At 36.0% G+C, this 16591-nt stretch overlaps 1 protein-coding gene across 1 annotated transcript in view; it reads right to left on the minus strand.

Annotated features, from left to right (window-relative positions):
- Positions 1-129: 129 nt before the first annotated feature.
- IVD (isovaleryl-CoA dehydrogenase) overlaps positions 130-16591 on the minus strand; it is a 28839-nt gene continuing 12377 nt past the window's right edge. Inside the window, exons 5-12 of the mRNA XM_070931328.1 lie at positions 12849-12942; positions 11066-11202; positions 9144-9240; positions 6979-7072; positions 4950-5031; positions 4055-4159; positions 2552-2624; positions 130-1935 (exon numbers count right to left, since the gene is read on the minus strand). Coding sequence (XP_070787429.1) covers positions 1802-1935; positions 2552-2624; positions 4055-4159; positions 4950-5031; positions 6979-7072; positions 9144-9240; positions 11066-11202; positions 12849-12942 — 816 coding nt within the window. The 3' untranslated portion in view covers positions 130-1801. The remainder of the gene's footprint in view (positions 1936-2551; positions 2625-4054; positions 4160-4949; positions 5032-6978; positions 7073-9143; positions 9241-11065; positions 11203-12848; positions 12943-16591) is intronic.

Below are 16591 nucleotides of genomic sequence, written 5' to 3' on the forward strand. Positions count from 1 at the left end.
CGTATAATGTAAATGAATGTAGAAAGTTTTACCCACTTTCTGCTGGAGGAAACAGACATGCTAACAGTTGATGCATAAACAGGGAAGCAACAACTTTGTTTTATAATTGTTTATTAATACTAGTGATCTTACAAAGCTACTAATTAACCAGCAATTTCCCCATGTTTTATTACAGCAAAAGCAGCTTAAAAGGAATAGAGAGAACCCTTCGTATAAAAAAGATCAATATACTCTTTATAGTGACCTATGAAAAATCTCATAAGATTGATTAAATGCTTTTTGAAAATTATATTTTTTTTTATCTCTAGATACCATGTGGCAAGTTTTGGAACCAAGTTCCAGCTTGATTTGAATTATTAATAATCCCTTACTTGATTGGCTATATTAATTACAGTATTACAATAGAAGTGATAAAATTATATTATAATAACACTTCATGATTTTAAGAAAAAATATTGTAATTGATCTTTGAGCTCAACACATAGGAGAAAGTTATACTGTTGCATTTTAAAACTTCATTTCTACATTGAGTCATTGCTTCCATGCCGTATATTTAATACTTTAAAAAGATGAAACCAAAGTTTACAGGCTAATTAATATGTGATATGGAAAAACCATAATTGAATTGTTATGGAATATATATGTGCTGCGATTTAACAGAGTACTGTATTGGAAGTTCTCATCTTCAAATGTAATTCTCCCTTTTAAAAATTAACATTTTCAGGAATCCTATATGCAGTCTGTGAAATATATAATTTTTCCATTGAGATTTTCAAATGCATTTTTAAGTCAGGCACTGATTTCTGGAATGTAGAATTAATTCAATTGTGTGGATTGCATTGCAATAGGTTAGTTCAGAAGCAACAATCCTTTTTTTATGTACAACTTAGTTAAGAAGGAAAAATTGGATACGGGTATTTTTAAAAAAATGTATACTCTGTGCTGCTGGTTTAGGTCAAAGATGCCTCCTGAATTTGGAAAAAGAATTACTAGTTTTTTTTCCCTCTGGTCAGACTGGCTGTGTTGTCATGGAATTTTTGCACCACCTTCTTGAGTTTAATATAGATTTTTCTTGCCTGTTCCACAGAAACTCTGGCATAGCACAAAACATTTGGTCCTTTTCCTACTTGCAATATATCCTGTATTAATCAAGGGGAAATTTTCAAGAGAACCAACAATCTCTCAGTGAAGCAGCTGCCTAATATTTTAATTGCTCCTGGAGTGATAGATAGTGACACTCTGACACAAATCAAACATGAAATGGCAGTCTATCAATAACTGCAAGCTTCATGTGGTGCTAATATACTTCAGTTAACACTGAGACAGAATACACAGAAATTACATACCTCACATTTTAACAATGTTTTAATAGCCTCTTTAATATTCAAATAGACCTAAAATTTCACAAAAAACCCGGTAATCAAAGATCTCCATGCATTCTGATAGCATTTTGGAAATAGGATGCATTGGAACCCCACTATTTTCATTCATAAAAGTGACATGTCAGGTGGAAAAACGTAGTTCAGTGATTCTCACGCAGGCAACGTTTCAAACTGGATGAAATCTCAATCTTCTACAATAAGACTTGATAGCAGCTGTTCACATCTTCTACCTGAACTGCCTATTTTGTTCCACTGTAACAGTCACATGTTCTTAAATTTAGCAGCATAATAATTTTAAAAAGGATAAATGGAGTGGATATCCTACTATCCAGGTGCAGAACAACAGTTGTGCATGGTTGAAGATTTGGAAAGAAAAGGCATCCTGGTTTGAAGTTCAATTCTTCTTTACAACAGTCTTATTAAACAAAAGCAGCATTAAATGACCGACCAATTATTATTCTGCGCACCTCACTTGTCCCTGCCCCAATTTCATACAATTTAGCATCACGCAAAAAACGTCCCATGGGATAATCATTGATGTAGCCATTTCCCCCTGAAACGAAAGGAAAAAAAGCTAAATGTTAAATGAGGGACAGAAATCCTGATGGTGGGTTAAAAGAGAAGCAACTTGGCTAGAAAGTGGAAGACCATGAATTCTAGTTCCGCCTTAGCCATGAAAGCCAAATGGTAACCTTGGGCCAGTCACTTTCTCTCAACCCAACTCGCCTCACCAGGTGGTTGTTATGGGAAAAATAAGAGGGGGAAGGTGTGTTAGATATGTTTGCTACCTTGAGTTATTTGTAAAAATAATAAAGGCAGGATACAAATATATATATTCGGATGCTACCTTATTAGCTCTTACGTCCTTGGTTAGAACTTGAACTGTTAAGTTTTTACCAGTCTCAGACTGTGAGACTGGTAAATTGAAGATTAAATCTTAAATAATACTAATACTAATAATACTACTGCTACTACTACTACTAATAATAATGTATTCATATGCAAAGAAAGCTTGCATGCTAATTAATATTAAATCCATTTGAAAAGAAACTGAAATTATAAGATATAGCGGTAATCAGTAAAGATGAGACGGAAGTAGCTATATAATGATATGCAAACTTTTAATTAGTTGATCTCTTAATGGAACAGTCAGATATCTTGGCTCTTACCCAAACACTGGATTCCATCCAAAGCAACTTGAGTAGCACATTCTGCAGAATAGAGGATCACTCCCGCACAGTCCTGAAGAAGAAGACAAGATCACTTGCACTGAAATAGAAGGATGCAGAGCAATCCTAATTTGAAAAATAACCCAGCAGAATTGCATATTTATTTCCATGTCCCATTATACAGTTAAATACGGTATACATAATTATTATAGCAAAATTTATTGTTTTCTTATGAAAAAATAATCATAAGAGCTGAATTTCCAAAAAAAGGAAATGGCAGATAAAAGGCAGCTCTGTAAAAAATGAAATCAACGACTAAGACAAAAAACAAACAGCCAGTGAGTTGTCAGACATTCCAGTTAAAGCAGATGGGAAATACAAAATGAACTAAATATACTTTATTGCAAGGCTACATTAAGAGAATTTTGCAAGTTTCAAAGTACAGACTTCGCACCGCTGCTTTTAACTGCTTGACACATTAGGGCAGGTCCTTCCTAAATTTCCTTTTCTGACTGTTAAGCCCCTGAGGGCTCCTGCCTGTCTCTTCTGATTGTTTCCTAGGGAGCATTTCTTTCCCCCGTTTCTCAAGGTCATCCACATATTCCATTACATGAGCAGAACAGCTGCTCGAATCTCTCTGGACAAAGACAGGATGGGTGCTCCAGGTAGTCATGAGGAGCAAGGCAACAAGCTGTGGCAAGTTTTGAGCAATGGAAAACAAGGGAATAGCCATGTTGTTCGTGCCATGGTTAGTGCCTTTGAAAGGACACTAAACTTATTACAGTGACTTCTTATGCTACACTACAAATAAATCTTTTGTAGATAGGTGAAAACATATTTTAGCAGTTAAAATGGACAACAGGATATTTAAAATATGTTATACTTTTTGTTTCTTAATTTCCAGTAGTACTAAATCTCTAAATCTTAACATACTCCTGGCAAAACAAAATACAGAAGCTGTGTGGAAATTAAAAATATTTTATAAGTAGGCTCACAGTCTGGGAAACTCAGTATGTGATTTGGAAAGATGGGTAAAAGTGGTTATTATTTTGAACAGATAATCCATTTAGTAATTACTGAATCAAACATTAAATTGTTTTATCTGTTTTTTTAAAAAAATCTGATTTTCTGATAAGTTGCACACTTATGAATTTTACTGCTTTGCTGTGCTTTTATTTATTTATTTATTTATTTATTTATTTATTTATTTATTTATTTATTTATTTATTTATTTATTTATTCAAATTTCTATACCGCCCTTCTCCTTTCGGACTCAGGGCGGTGAACAGCCAAGATAAAAACATCTATACAAAACATCACAGTTAAAAAATAAAGTTAAAATAATTTATAAATTTGGCCCATAATTTAAAACTTGTCAATTAAAATCAATATTAAAATTTTAAAACTAACCCTAAAATCAAATTATTGTTTCTCAGTTTCAGTGCTTTGAATAGAAAATCTAAAATAAAATATAAACAGCACAATATTCTCCTGCAAACTCACCTTTGCATTGATGTGTCCTTGATCACACGCCTTTGCTACGTTATATACATATTGCCGACATGCCATCAATCGGGTGTACATATCAGCCATTTTACCCTGCATCAACTATATACAGCAGCATAAAAAGGTGAAGAAAGCAAAATGTTAGAAGTTATTTTCAAATGTTATGTCTAAAAACCTGTATTATATTGGCTTCCATTCCTGAACATCGCTATAGTCAGACTTATAATAGCAGTAAAGAAAGAATTAAAAATATGACAGAAGTAACATACATTTCCAGCTGCTGTCCACAAATCAAAGTGCAAAGTGAAATAGAAGCAAGAACTACTTGTGTTGGATTAGCAAGCCTTAGTGAAATGTCACTGGAAGAACAGTTATTACTGGAGGAAAATGATAACAGTAATTGGATGAAATCCAACATCCCTTGAATCACAGTAGCCTTTATACTGCCAAAGTACTTTGAAAATCCAAATCCTACTTGTTCTCCAAAAGGAAGCTGCAAACTAAAATAGTTATTTGTTCGTTAAATTTACATGGTCCACAACTCCCAGCTATCCTGGGCAGTGAGTGTATGGAAGTAATATAATGAGCAAATCTAATCCAAAAGTTGCTTCCCAAAGATATTAAATTTCAATTTTAAGAATATCTTGATATTCTAGCAGTAAAATGCCATATTCTCTCACCCTGAATCACCCAGCAACTGAAGTAAGGGGAAAAGTACAATGGTTTTGCATTTTGTCTCTTAGAATGCAAACAACAATGTAACTAGGGTGAAAACAATTAAAAGCCAATTAATTCAAAATCTATTTAATACGGTTCTTATTGATGATAAGATACTAGCCAACTATTGAATTCTCTCCTGAAAGTTAATTGGTGTCACTTTCATTATGCTTACCTGGAAGTGGCCAATTTTCTGCCCAAATGCTTCCCTGATATGCAGATACGGAACAGCATGGTCTAGCACTGCCTGCATAATTCTGCAAGGGAAACAAAATGCACTAAAATTGATTTTATGAATTTATAGCATATCTCTGAAAAGGTGGCCCATAAAAATTCAATGAAAAACACAGTGAATCCAGAAAACCATGAAACTAAAAGGGCATTAAGAAAAACAAGATAGATAAGCAGTAGAAAGTGATTAAAAGAAATTGACCAAATATTAAGAAATGCCTTGAACCTACCATGCCCACTTAAGCATTTCAGTAAAATAGTATATTCTGGAAAAGGAAGAATTGTAAGCGACAGAGCTATACAAAACTGTGTTGGTCCATTTTGAAAGTGTAGTGATTGTAACAGGATGGAGGCTATTAGGATAACCTTTACCTCATTAAAATTAAAAAAGAAAAGCAATTAGCCCATGTTGGGAAAGTCTTCTGAATCAGGCTATAAAACAAAAGACTTAAGCGTACAGTTTTTTTACTAGATAGTATGACCCTTCTTTCCTATAATTAGCTAATAATGCATTAAATTAGCAAACTTTCAATTTCCTCATGATAAATTAGGGGAATTGAAAACAGAAATTAGGGGAATAGAAATAGTATAGTATATTGGGAAGGATGAAAGGAATCTTAATAATGATATTTGTTTTCAAATAATTAACATTTTTATCATCGAAACTTAATATAAAATATTTCAAGTAATTAAAAAAGATTATGAAGTTGGAACCAAAGAAGATTTCTATATCTGCTAAGTAAGCATCATTAAAAACTAATTTTACCCATAAAACTATTATGCAACACAAAGTAATTTTTGGAAAATGAGACAAAACAAATGCTGGGGGCCAAGGTGGAGGAGGAGGGAATTATAGCTTCCAGCTTCTCTATATAATGGCTCATTAGAAGACTTGGTCTCTTGTGGTTTCCATTCTGTTCATGGAATGCTGAACTGCAGTATTACTGTCTTATGATTCGCTGGTTAGGCAGCAAGAAATTATGGTAGGCTGCATTACTCTGCAGATAAATTAGATTAACCTTATCTTATTCAAATTTGACCCAAATACTTTGTTATGGTGTCTTATGCAGGGTTTTTTGAAAGCATAAAGATATCCAGTACTGGAAACAGTGCTCTGTATTGTGCAGCTGTATTTTTAAAAAAATTAGACATCACTTCTCTTTTAATATGTTAGGGGCCCCACCTGCATACTGCCTGCTGTCGCTCTGGTATCCTCTTCCCTGAACACCCTTATTTTGGTGTTCAGATTATGATGCCAAACATTTAGATTATGCTGCCAAAATTCAGCAGAAAAGAGGCTATGTTTGACAGAATTATTTTTGTTTCAAATCAAGCAGTAACATAATCGCACAAGTCTCTTGACTCAAACTTTTAAAAATAAAACTTAGAAATGACAATGTTGTTTTGGTGGAAACTCAGTCTGGTGATGATCATTTCATTACTTCATACTGTTCTGTAACCCTCAAAATATTAATTTTTTTTTAAAAAATGTAAAATGCAGTCCTTCAATGTTGTCACTCTCCTTAAAAAGTAATGGACAATATTTATGGGCAATTCATGAACTGAATTTCCCCTCAAATTATTACAGAGACAGACATTCTATGCTGACAGATGGGCAACAACCAGTAATGGTACAATTATCTCAGCCACTGTTTTCATGTGCCTTAATAGCAAAAAAAACAACTGCACTTGTAAGTCATTGCTTTGAATAAATCACCTCAAAGCAATAAAAATCACAAAGGCCCCTTTGCTCCTGGAGACAATTGTGAGGGGAGGGGTATAAACAGGTTGCTTAAAAATAATTTTAAAGATAAGGAAACTTAATGTAAGAAAAGCAAGTAAAAAGACTAATTGAAATGCAGGAATAATTTCTCATGTGAATAATACTTTACATAAGGAATTATTACCACCAACTGAGAGAACTGATGAAGTATCACAATGTTCTCAGAATAATAAAATAAACTCATATTTACCCCAGTGGTCCACCACACAGAATGAGTCTCTCTAGATCCAAGCCACTCATCAACACATAGACTCCTTTGCTTAATTGTCCCAATATATTATCAGCTTTAAGAGACAAAGGGAAGTTGGTTACTTACATAACTTCAACACTGGTTCAGATAAAAAAATGCACCACGGATAGGTTATGTGTAAGTCTACATATACACAGCAGTATACGATATAGAGAGAATTACATTTTTAACTAATACTATTGTTTAGCAACAAAGAAAAACTACTGTTACAAACCCACTTTCTTACATATCTTGACAAAAAATAATTAAACATGCATAACTAAGTTTGATCTCATTGTCATGGTGATAAAATCAAATTGTAAATAAATTAGCAATAATGGAAACCTGTTGTGTCTAATATGACATCAGTCAGTTCCAATATTAAAAACTACAGTACTAATAACCTGGTTTTAAAAACATACCAAAGAAAGCAGCGATAGTGAAGGAAATGTACCTTTACTCATTGTTTATGCTGATATACAACTGTGGAATCAAAGACAAGGCTCAGCAATGGCCTTTGCTATATGGCCTAAACATATAATTCTGTGGATGCTTATGGGGATCAAAGGAGCTTGTGTTACACCCACTACAGCAGTGATGGCTTTTCCGGACTGATTGCCCAAAGCACATGTGTGTGCGCATAATTGTGTGCGTGCACACCCAAACCCCTAAAATGCAATGCATGCATGGCCTTCCCACATGCGCCCCCCCCTTACTCATGCGCTCGCCCCCATGCGCCCTGCCTCGCCCCATGCACATGCGTGATAGAGACTTGAAGACCAGCTGGCCGGAGGGAGGCGCGCAAACATGCGTAGCGGAGCTGAACTGGAGCAATGGCTTGCGTGCCATCAGAGAGGGCGCAGCGCGCCACCTCTGGTACGCATGCCATAGGTTCGCCATCACGACACTAGAGTATATGTGAACAAAGCCATGTGTGACAGAGTTGTATTTCTAAAATGCATTTTGATCCAAGTGAAAGAACTCTAAAAGCTCAGAAAATTACTGGAACAGGTCAATGTTGGACAACAATGGTAGTGACCCTGGAGCTCAGGGAAGCTTAACAAGAATATTGGCATTTAGTAGTACTGCTGTTGTCTTCCACTGAGCTGAGAAAAAAGAATCTATTTTTTACAAAAAAGAAATGATAAGATCTCAACTCTACTTAAAAAGATGGAAGCCAGGAATCCACTTTACTGCCAATAAAATTTGAAAAATAAGAAGGTGCATTTTCAAGAGTGTAAAGATGGCCTCTCCTACAGTTCCTTATTAACAACATGTATAGTGAGCAAATATGGGAAAGAATAGATCCACAGAGAAAACCAAGTAAAAGATGTTTCTTTTCTTCTCCTAAAATCCAATACAGGAAATTACAATCTTGAATCCTATGCTGAATACTCATTAAGATAAAATGGGTGATGTTAACCATGAGCTGTTTCTATTGAATGTTTTTAACATAAAGACGACAGTGGCACCTTAATTATTAATACTTTTAAAACTTACTCAGACATACCTTACTCTAAAACTTACTCTACCTAATTTCATCAGGTAGATGAAGGCAAGATCCATTTACAAAGAGATTTTATGTATACATGGATGAATTAGAGGACAAGGAAATGGAATGGGAATAGGCAGGACTGCTATGGAAATCAGGAGACAGAATTACTAGAATGGCCATAAATAAATTGTAGGCAGCATTTGTCAACTCTGGCTGCTTTAACATGTCTGGACTTCAACTCCCAGAATTCCCCAACCAGCAAACTGGCTGAGGAATTCTAGGAATAGACATCCAGACATCTTAAAGTGACCAAAGTTGAGAAATACCTTGTAGATTGTCCACTGTTATCTTAAAGGTCAATAAATCATTGCTGGGTCAGTAATATGTCCAGAAAATGGAGTCTGTTTAAACAAACCATTGCTGTTAGAAAAGAGAGAAGGAGAAAGGAAATGATGGAGGAAAAATGAGATTCAGAAGAAAAAAAGAGGTTAAGTGTAGAGAAGCAACTTTTGACTTGATTTTTCAGTTTTTAAAAATATTTTATTTAACATTCAGAAAGACAAACCTAAGGAGAGAGAAACAGGGGAGTTGTCATTACAGCTGGAAGTAGCACAGCTACTGTGTTACTCACCAGGAACTTTGCAATCCTCAAAGATTAATTCACAGGTATTTGACCCTCTCATTCCCAGTTTATCCAGTTTTTGTGCTGTGCTAAAACCAGGCATATTCTGAAGAAATGAGATAGAAAATACACAGGGAAATCCTCTTCCATTAGAAGCTAGACTAAAACACAATTCTTAAAGCTTCTAACTGAATAGTCTGTACTGAATAGGAGTTAATCACAGAAATGACTCATGCAAAGTGTATTAATGGCAACATGGTAAAGAAAGAGAGCTAACACCTACAGAGATAGCAAATCAGAGACCACAAATCAACATACATGTACCCAGTAAAGTTTAAGTTTGAGTTCACGTCACTCTTGCTCCAAACCCCAAGGTAACATAGCTCTCTAAATAAATTAGGGTTGTTATATAATTTGAATGAAAAGCAGTAATTATTCCCTTGACCGATTGAGAGCAAAAAAAGAAGGGGTTGACGTGGCTGGATGGAGTCACTGAAGCAGTCGGCGTGAGTTTAAATGGTCTCCCAGGGGGGGAGGGATGGTAGAGGACAGGAAGGCCTGGAGGAAAGTTGTCCATGGGGCCGTGATGGGTCGGACATGACTTCGCAACTAACAACAACAATTATTCCTTTATTTGGCAGGCAGTTAACCTGTCACTTTTTCATAAGATGTTTTACAATGGCTATAAATGGCTTACTAGTGAGTGAAATCCAACCCTGTCAGGGTTGTCAGAAGACAGACAGAACTGTCAGAAGACAGTTCATATAGCAGAATTTTTCCTTTTATTCTGCACAACAGCCTGTCCCCACTTAAAAAAAAAAATTTCTGAAAGATTTGAAACTATAAAGACTCTGGCCTCATGGGTCTGATATGAAATGAAGGAATCTTGCTCCAGTTTCCTGATTTCTGATGTTCCATTCAATACACTTGCCTTCTACTCATTCAATGTTCGATCTTTATTATCTTTAAAAAATGTTCTTCTTTTCCACATTTATTGAGGTGACAACAATTAAACTGCCAAATATAATTGTTCCAAAAATTTAACAACTTGTTCAAGAAATGTGAAACCACAGATTCAGCCTATGCACAATCAAGTGGCTTTATGAGTATGGCTAATTCTATTATTATAGCTTATATCCTTTTTGGTAGAACTGAGTTTCCATATTTACTCTGTGCTCCTTAAACTGTCCTTATTTTGCAATTGCTGAAATATTTAAATGCTTAGGTGGGGATGGTTATTGATTTCAGTTTTTCTTACTAGTTATTAAACTGTTTACAATATATAGTTGGCTGAGGCTTCAGGATGATTCACTAATTATGAATATGCATACAGAAAATCATAATGGCTCAATTCCTCTAACAGGAGTTTGCTATGGGATGTGGCAAGATAGTTCTTAATTTACGCAAAGATGGACATGGGAATGACTGTAAAAATAATTTAAAAATAAGAATGCCATCAAATAGGTTTATACCTTTTCTCACATCATCACGTAGGATATGTTGTTCCAGTTCAGAAACTCAGAAAAGAACTTCCTTGAGCTCACTGAAGTTAAACATCACAAGGTAAATCATTATTTTAAGGTCCTAATCTTGCCGGTTTAGAGCTGTTTCTAAGGAACTCTTCTTACCATATGGACAGAGGCAACTCTATCCCTGCCAAAGTTAACACTGTTGCTCAGAACACTCAAGGAAGGCCAGCAGAATGTCTGGTCTTTTCAGTTTCTTATGCAAGATTGGCCATGGAAGAAGGAACTGCTGGCCTCTATTGTGGAAACAATGTTGTTTCAATGAATTCAGGAGCATGGCTTGTTTTATTTTCTAACAAATAAGTTCTTTCCCATCCAGTTGAAAGGACATGATATCCATAAATCTGTGTAAAATATTTTACATGGAAGATGAAAGCAAGCTTTTTTACAACCCTGGAAACGTACCTTTTCCACAATGAATGCTGTTATACCGTGAGAAGTTGGAACAGCACTGGGGTCTGTTTTAGCATAAACAATCAGAACATCAGCATCTGGCCCATTAGTAATCCAAAATTTGTTCCCATTTAGAACAAAATAATCCCCTGGAAAGGAAAGATGAACTGCTTAATTGTCTGGTTCACAAAACACCCAAAGTCATTGTATTTCGAGAAAGTTTTGTACTTCTCAAGACAATTGAAATTTCCATAAGTGTTTCTTCTCAAATTCTGGATACCTGTTTGCTTTTATGTCTATGTTCATGAGATCATTTTTATAGTTAGATATAGAGAATTACTATATATCTTAGCTCTGGAGCTGGCTCTTTTCATAATCAGCTGGTTTCCTTGGAAAAAAGGAGCAGAGTTGTCCTACGCAAACAACACATTCTTCAAAGGATTAGTCAGATAGAAAGATTGGCCCACAGGTCAGTGCATCTCAGACAGTATGAAGTTATGACTCAATCATACCTCTATTCAATATTATATTTTTCACCTCGCAACTCTGCTCCACACAATTTTTGCTTAAAGTGGTTGAAACAATCAGAAACCTGTGTTCTCTGTGCTCCCCATCCCTGCCAATAAACCCAATCCTCAAATCTGAAGCAAGAGAAAGCAAATGTAAATATCAGAAAGATGCAGAAATTATTTTATATATCAATACACACTTGGATGGATGCAATATCTTTCAAAGCTTTGGGGTTTTATAAATTTGGGGTTTTATAAATTGGGCCTATTATTTAATAATTTTAATTATTTTTAAATTTTGTCTGTCTTTGTGTTTTTAATTAGGCTGTACACCGCCCTGAGTCCTTCGGGAGAAGGGCGGTATAGAAATAAAATTAATAAAATAAATAAATAAAATAATAAAGCTGAGTCTACATGAACTTCAACTAGATGATCCTACATCCCTGCAATCATAATCTTTTAACGACCCCATAATTCCTTGCGGGGTGGAGTCTGGGCAACTGAATGGAGTTAGCAGAGTGTTTCAATGGCCAGATGCCCTTCCTGTCACCAATGTGGAGTTTTATTCAGCAGATATATTCTCAGTGTGCCCAGAGAGAGAAATATCTGGCTCTGCCTAGGATCGAACTCACAGCCTCCTGATTGTGAGGTGAGAGCTCCACCTCTAGGCCACCACACCACTCCTTCTACACCACTGCAATGATGGCCCAAAATTGGGAGATGTGGAGGGGAGGGTTTGAATCCAGAAAAGGACACATGGAATTCTACATCAGCAATGAGGATTTCCTGGCTTTGCTTACTTTGTACCTAAAGCTTGAAACTTGATAGAGCTATTTAAACAAAAATGCAACAAGTACAGGGTAGAATTGCAGAAAGGGGAAATCATGGGCACATTTTCCCACTCACAATCAATGGATGTGGGTTGATTGGCAGTGATCAGCAAGAAAAATTGAGAAAAAGGATAGGACAATAAGGATCCACATTGGATAACACATTGTGAGCTGCATTTAGCCTGGCAACAGTCGCTTTTGAAAGAACTGTTATATTCACATCAGTGGCAGCTCATCAGCCTTTTTTGCTCACCTGTGCTTTGCAGCAGCATTATTCGTTCTCCAGCCCTTTGGCTTGGGAATTGCTCAGACATACATCAGAACTAGCATAAGTTAATGTGTGGACATACAGTAAAAGAACACCTAGAAAAGCTTGATGTGTTAAAGTAGAAGTCCAGGGGGCATTAGGTATCTTTTACGAACATTTTTTTTCCATGTATACGCAATAATTTTTACCTTTTTTGTCTGCCCTCAGCTTCATGGAGACAACATCAGAACCAGCATTGGATTCACTCATTGCTAGTGCTCCAATATGCTCTCCACTAATCAACTGGGAGGATAAGATGAAAAAGAAGTCTATTTTGTTGCTATCGTTACTATTTATTTTTTTAATTTATAAAAAGTTTACAAGAACCTGGTTTTCATGCTTTGGGGAACTGCCAATAGCAAGTGTTATCACTGGCAGAATTCTCCAAATAATTTTACTAATGACACCGTAGAACATCACACTAAACAAGAAAATATACTGTCATCCCGTTATAGCAAATGAGTGAAACATTGTTTGGAATGGACTTTATAGCTAGGAGAATGGTACCAACACAAAAGCATTAGTAGCTTTGCATGATGTCTTCTCCCTGATTGCCTTTTGAAAACAGGACCAAATTGATGTACTGTAAACTTGAGAAATGATCAGATCATTGAAAACAAGAGTTTGAAAATCTGAAAGGAGCCATGAGTCTGGAACAAGATATCAAAATCTCAGCCCATATGTTAAAATTGCAATAGTCTTTAACTCTCACAATAGAATTGTAGATAATATTCAGTTATGCCTCCCTGGCACAACAGCCCTCTCATTCCCTTGCGTTCTGTTCTTTCTCTCTTTGCCATCTTCATATTTACCGTATTTTTCGGACTATAAGATGCACCGGTGTTTAACATGCACAAAGATTTTGAAGAGGTAAGTAAGAAAAAAAAGGTTTTTGCCCTCCCCGGCCCCCAGGAGCACTCTGCAGGCCTTCCAAACCCTCTGTGCATCCCGTTTTTCGCAAAAACAGGGGCGTTTTTGCCCTCCCAAACCCTGTGTCTGCCTCATTTTTTGCCCATTTTTGCAAAAAATGGGACATGCAGAGGGTTTGGGAGGCCTGCATAGTGCTCCTGGGGGCTGAGGGAGGGTAAGAACGCCTCCATTTTTGCAAAAAACGGGCCCATTTTTTATAAAAATGGGATGCGTGGGGTGGGGCTTCGGGAGGCCAAAAATGGCTATATTCGATGTATAAGACACACCAACATTTCCAGCCTCTTTTTTTTGTGGGGGGGAAGTGTGTCTTATACTCCAAAAAATACAGTACATCTATTCTTTTTCCAAGCTCATTCAGTACACTGGAATGAAGCAATATAGTTACACTCTGCAGATTAATACTATTTCAGTCTTTCAATTTAAGACAGTGAGGTGCTTGGGTAAACTTGTACATTTCTCAAGAAGAATGAAATAGATAAACCGTACAATTTACCCATTTTTAACAGCATTATGGGTGAAAATAATTTCACTAATTGGAGAAAGGGTAGTACAGAATAAGGAAAATTTTCTTCATGGAATCAGAATGCAGAAATTGGGCTCTCCCTTAATGTTCCAGCCTAGATTTTAATAAATGGAAAACAACTACGAAATTTTAACAGTCAGAGCATTTTTTTAAAAATATCAGCAAGTCCACCATATGGAAACTGTCATTCTTCCTTGTTTAGTTTGTATTTAAAGCTCTATTAGCTCATCAGCTCTGGCACTTGCCTATTTAATGCAAAGTTGATTTAAACGAAATACTATCTTGTAATAATGGGTATTCACTTGGAGAAAGATAATTTAAATAAAAATAAAAATTAGAATATCCCTACTCTAAGTGAAAAATGTAATGGTGCAAATGGAAGATACTTCATTTTGCATCAATTGGGCAGTGATTGCACTGTTCTCACTGCAATATCAGTGACGAGCACCGAGGGGTAAGAATAGGAGGCTAATCAAGTCAAAAGCCTCTTCATATCAGAAATCCATTCTTTTATTCTCTAAATAAGGAGAAAAACTGTCATCTTTTTCAAGGTCTCCTGTAGGCAGCATACATATGAGAGCTGTGAACTGTCCTTTCTGATGAATTAAGAAGAGCAACATCTTGTAACTACTTCAGAACTGTATGGATATTTTCATAGATGCCTAAGAACAACAGAAGACAGGTAGTATACCCTCATTGTCTATGGAGATTCTCAGAGTCATGGTTATCTCAAAGGTGCTTTTTCAAAAGGCAACTGGACTTTCTTGTTTTTCTTAGAAAACGTTTTGCTTCTCATCCAAGAAGCTTCTTCAGTTCTGAAGTGCAAATGGTTCAGTCTGAGATGGAGACAACACAGACTCATCCCCAACAGCCTGCACCTGTGTTCAATAGTGAAGGGACACAGGGCAGAAAACACAGCTCCATAACACAGTTCCAAGAAGGCTCCACGCCCATTTGCACTACTCAGTTGACCCTGAGGACACAGACAAACCTCCAAGTGGCCTCAACGACTCTCTAAAAGAATGCAAATGACCAGCTGTCTGCAAGGAATATAAATCCTTCCATTCCCCACCATCCAGTCAGACCTGAAGAAGCTTTTTGGATGAGAAGTGAAATGTCTTCTAAAGAAAACAAGAAAATCCAGTTGCCTCTTGAATAAGCACCTTTGGGACAAGACCCTCATTGCAAAAACTAGATTCAATTTCAAATTGTAATTGCAGCTGAACCCAGACTGAAAACTACAGAACCAGATCACAAAGAGCCTGCAGAAGGGCATGTAATATCTAAGGCATATTTTTAGGGGCTTCTTCAAAGTTGCCACCAAATGGAAATGCTTAATATGTTAGGGGAAATTTTAAGGTTAAGTTAGAAACTGAATAAAATCAGATTCAGTTTTTGTTGTGCTCATACCTTTTATTGATTTTATTTAGAGGCTACCTAAAGGGACTCTTGGTGGTTTATACTTTAAAGAGCAAAAAACAATAAAAAGGAAAAAACCCCATCCATATTCGCATATGAACAACAAAAAACACAACTGCTATATATAAAACTAAAGGTTCTTGACATATATTTCAAAACCAAGCAAGGTCTCTAAAAAGTTGCACTGTTGACTGAAGGCCTCAGAAATGAACTGTTTTAACTTCATCATTCACACACAGGGACTTGATAAATATCCTTTGCGGATTTAAGATTTTTTTTATTTCTCAATAATTTGTAGCTACAAATCATACATGAAAGTTGAAGATGGTTTTTAGTCCAGATATTTTTAAATTGATTTTTTTTCTACAATACATAGGTAAACAAAATACATTTTATAAAGATTAAGTTTAAACAATTGAGGCAAAATAATGTTACTTGCTCTATTCCAAAACAAAATTAATACAGGTAGTCTTCGACTTACGATCACAAATGAGCCCAAAATTTCTGTTGTTAAGCGAAAAGTTTGTTACCCTGTTTCCCCCAAAATAACACAGCCCCTGATAATAAGCCCAATCGGGCTTTTGAGTGCAGGGCAATAAGGCCAAGCGCTTATTTCAGGGTTCAAAAAAATATAAGACAGGGTCTTATTTTCGGGGAAACACAGTAAGTGAATTTTGCCCCATTTTAAGACTTCTCTTGCCACAACTGTTAAGTGAATCCCTTCAATTGTTAAATTAGTAACATGACTGTTAAGTGAATCTGGTTTCTCCATTGACTTTGCTTGTCAGAAGTTCGCAAAAAGCGTTTACATGACTCTGGAGGACTGCAACCGTCACAAATGTGAGTCAGTTGTTTATTGCTTAAAGCATTGTAAGCCGCCCTGAGTCTCCGGAGAAGGGCGGCATATAAATCAAATTAAAAAAAAAAAAAAAAAAAAAGCATCCAGTACTGCAGCTACTTCAGCTGACTGCTAGTTCAGCAGATCAGCAGATCGAATCTCACCAGCTCAATGTTGACTCA

This window comes from Pituophis catenifer, unplaced genomic scaffold (assembly GCF_029215685.1).
Source record: "Pituophis catenifer annectens isolate HBS135680 unplaced genomic scaffold, rPitCat1.0.hap2 SCAF_1, whole genome shotgun sequence".
Classification (NCBI taxonomy): Eukaryota; Metazoa; Chordata; class Lepidosauria; order Squamata; family Colubridae; genus Pituophis; species Pituophis catenifer.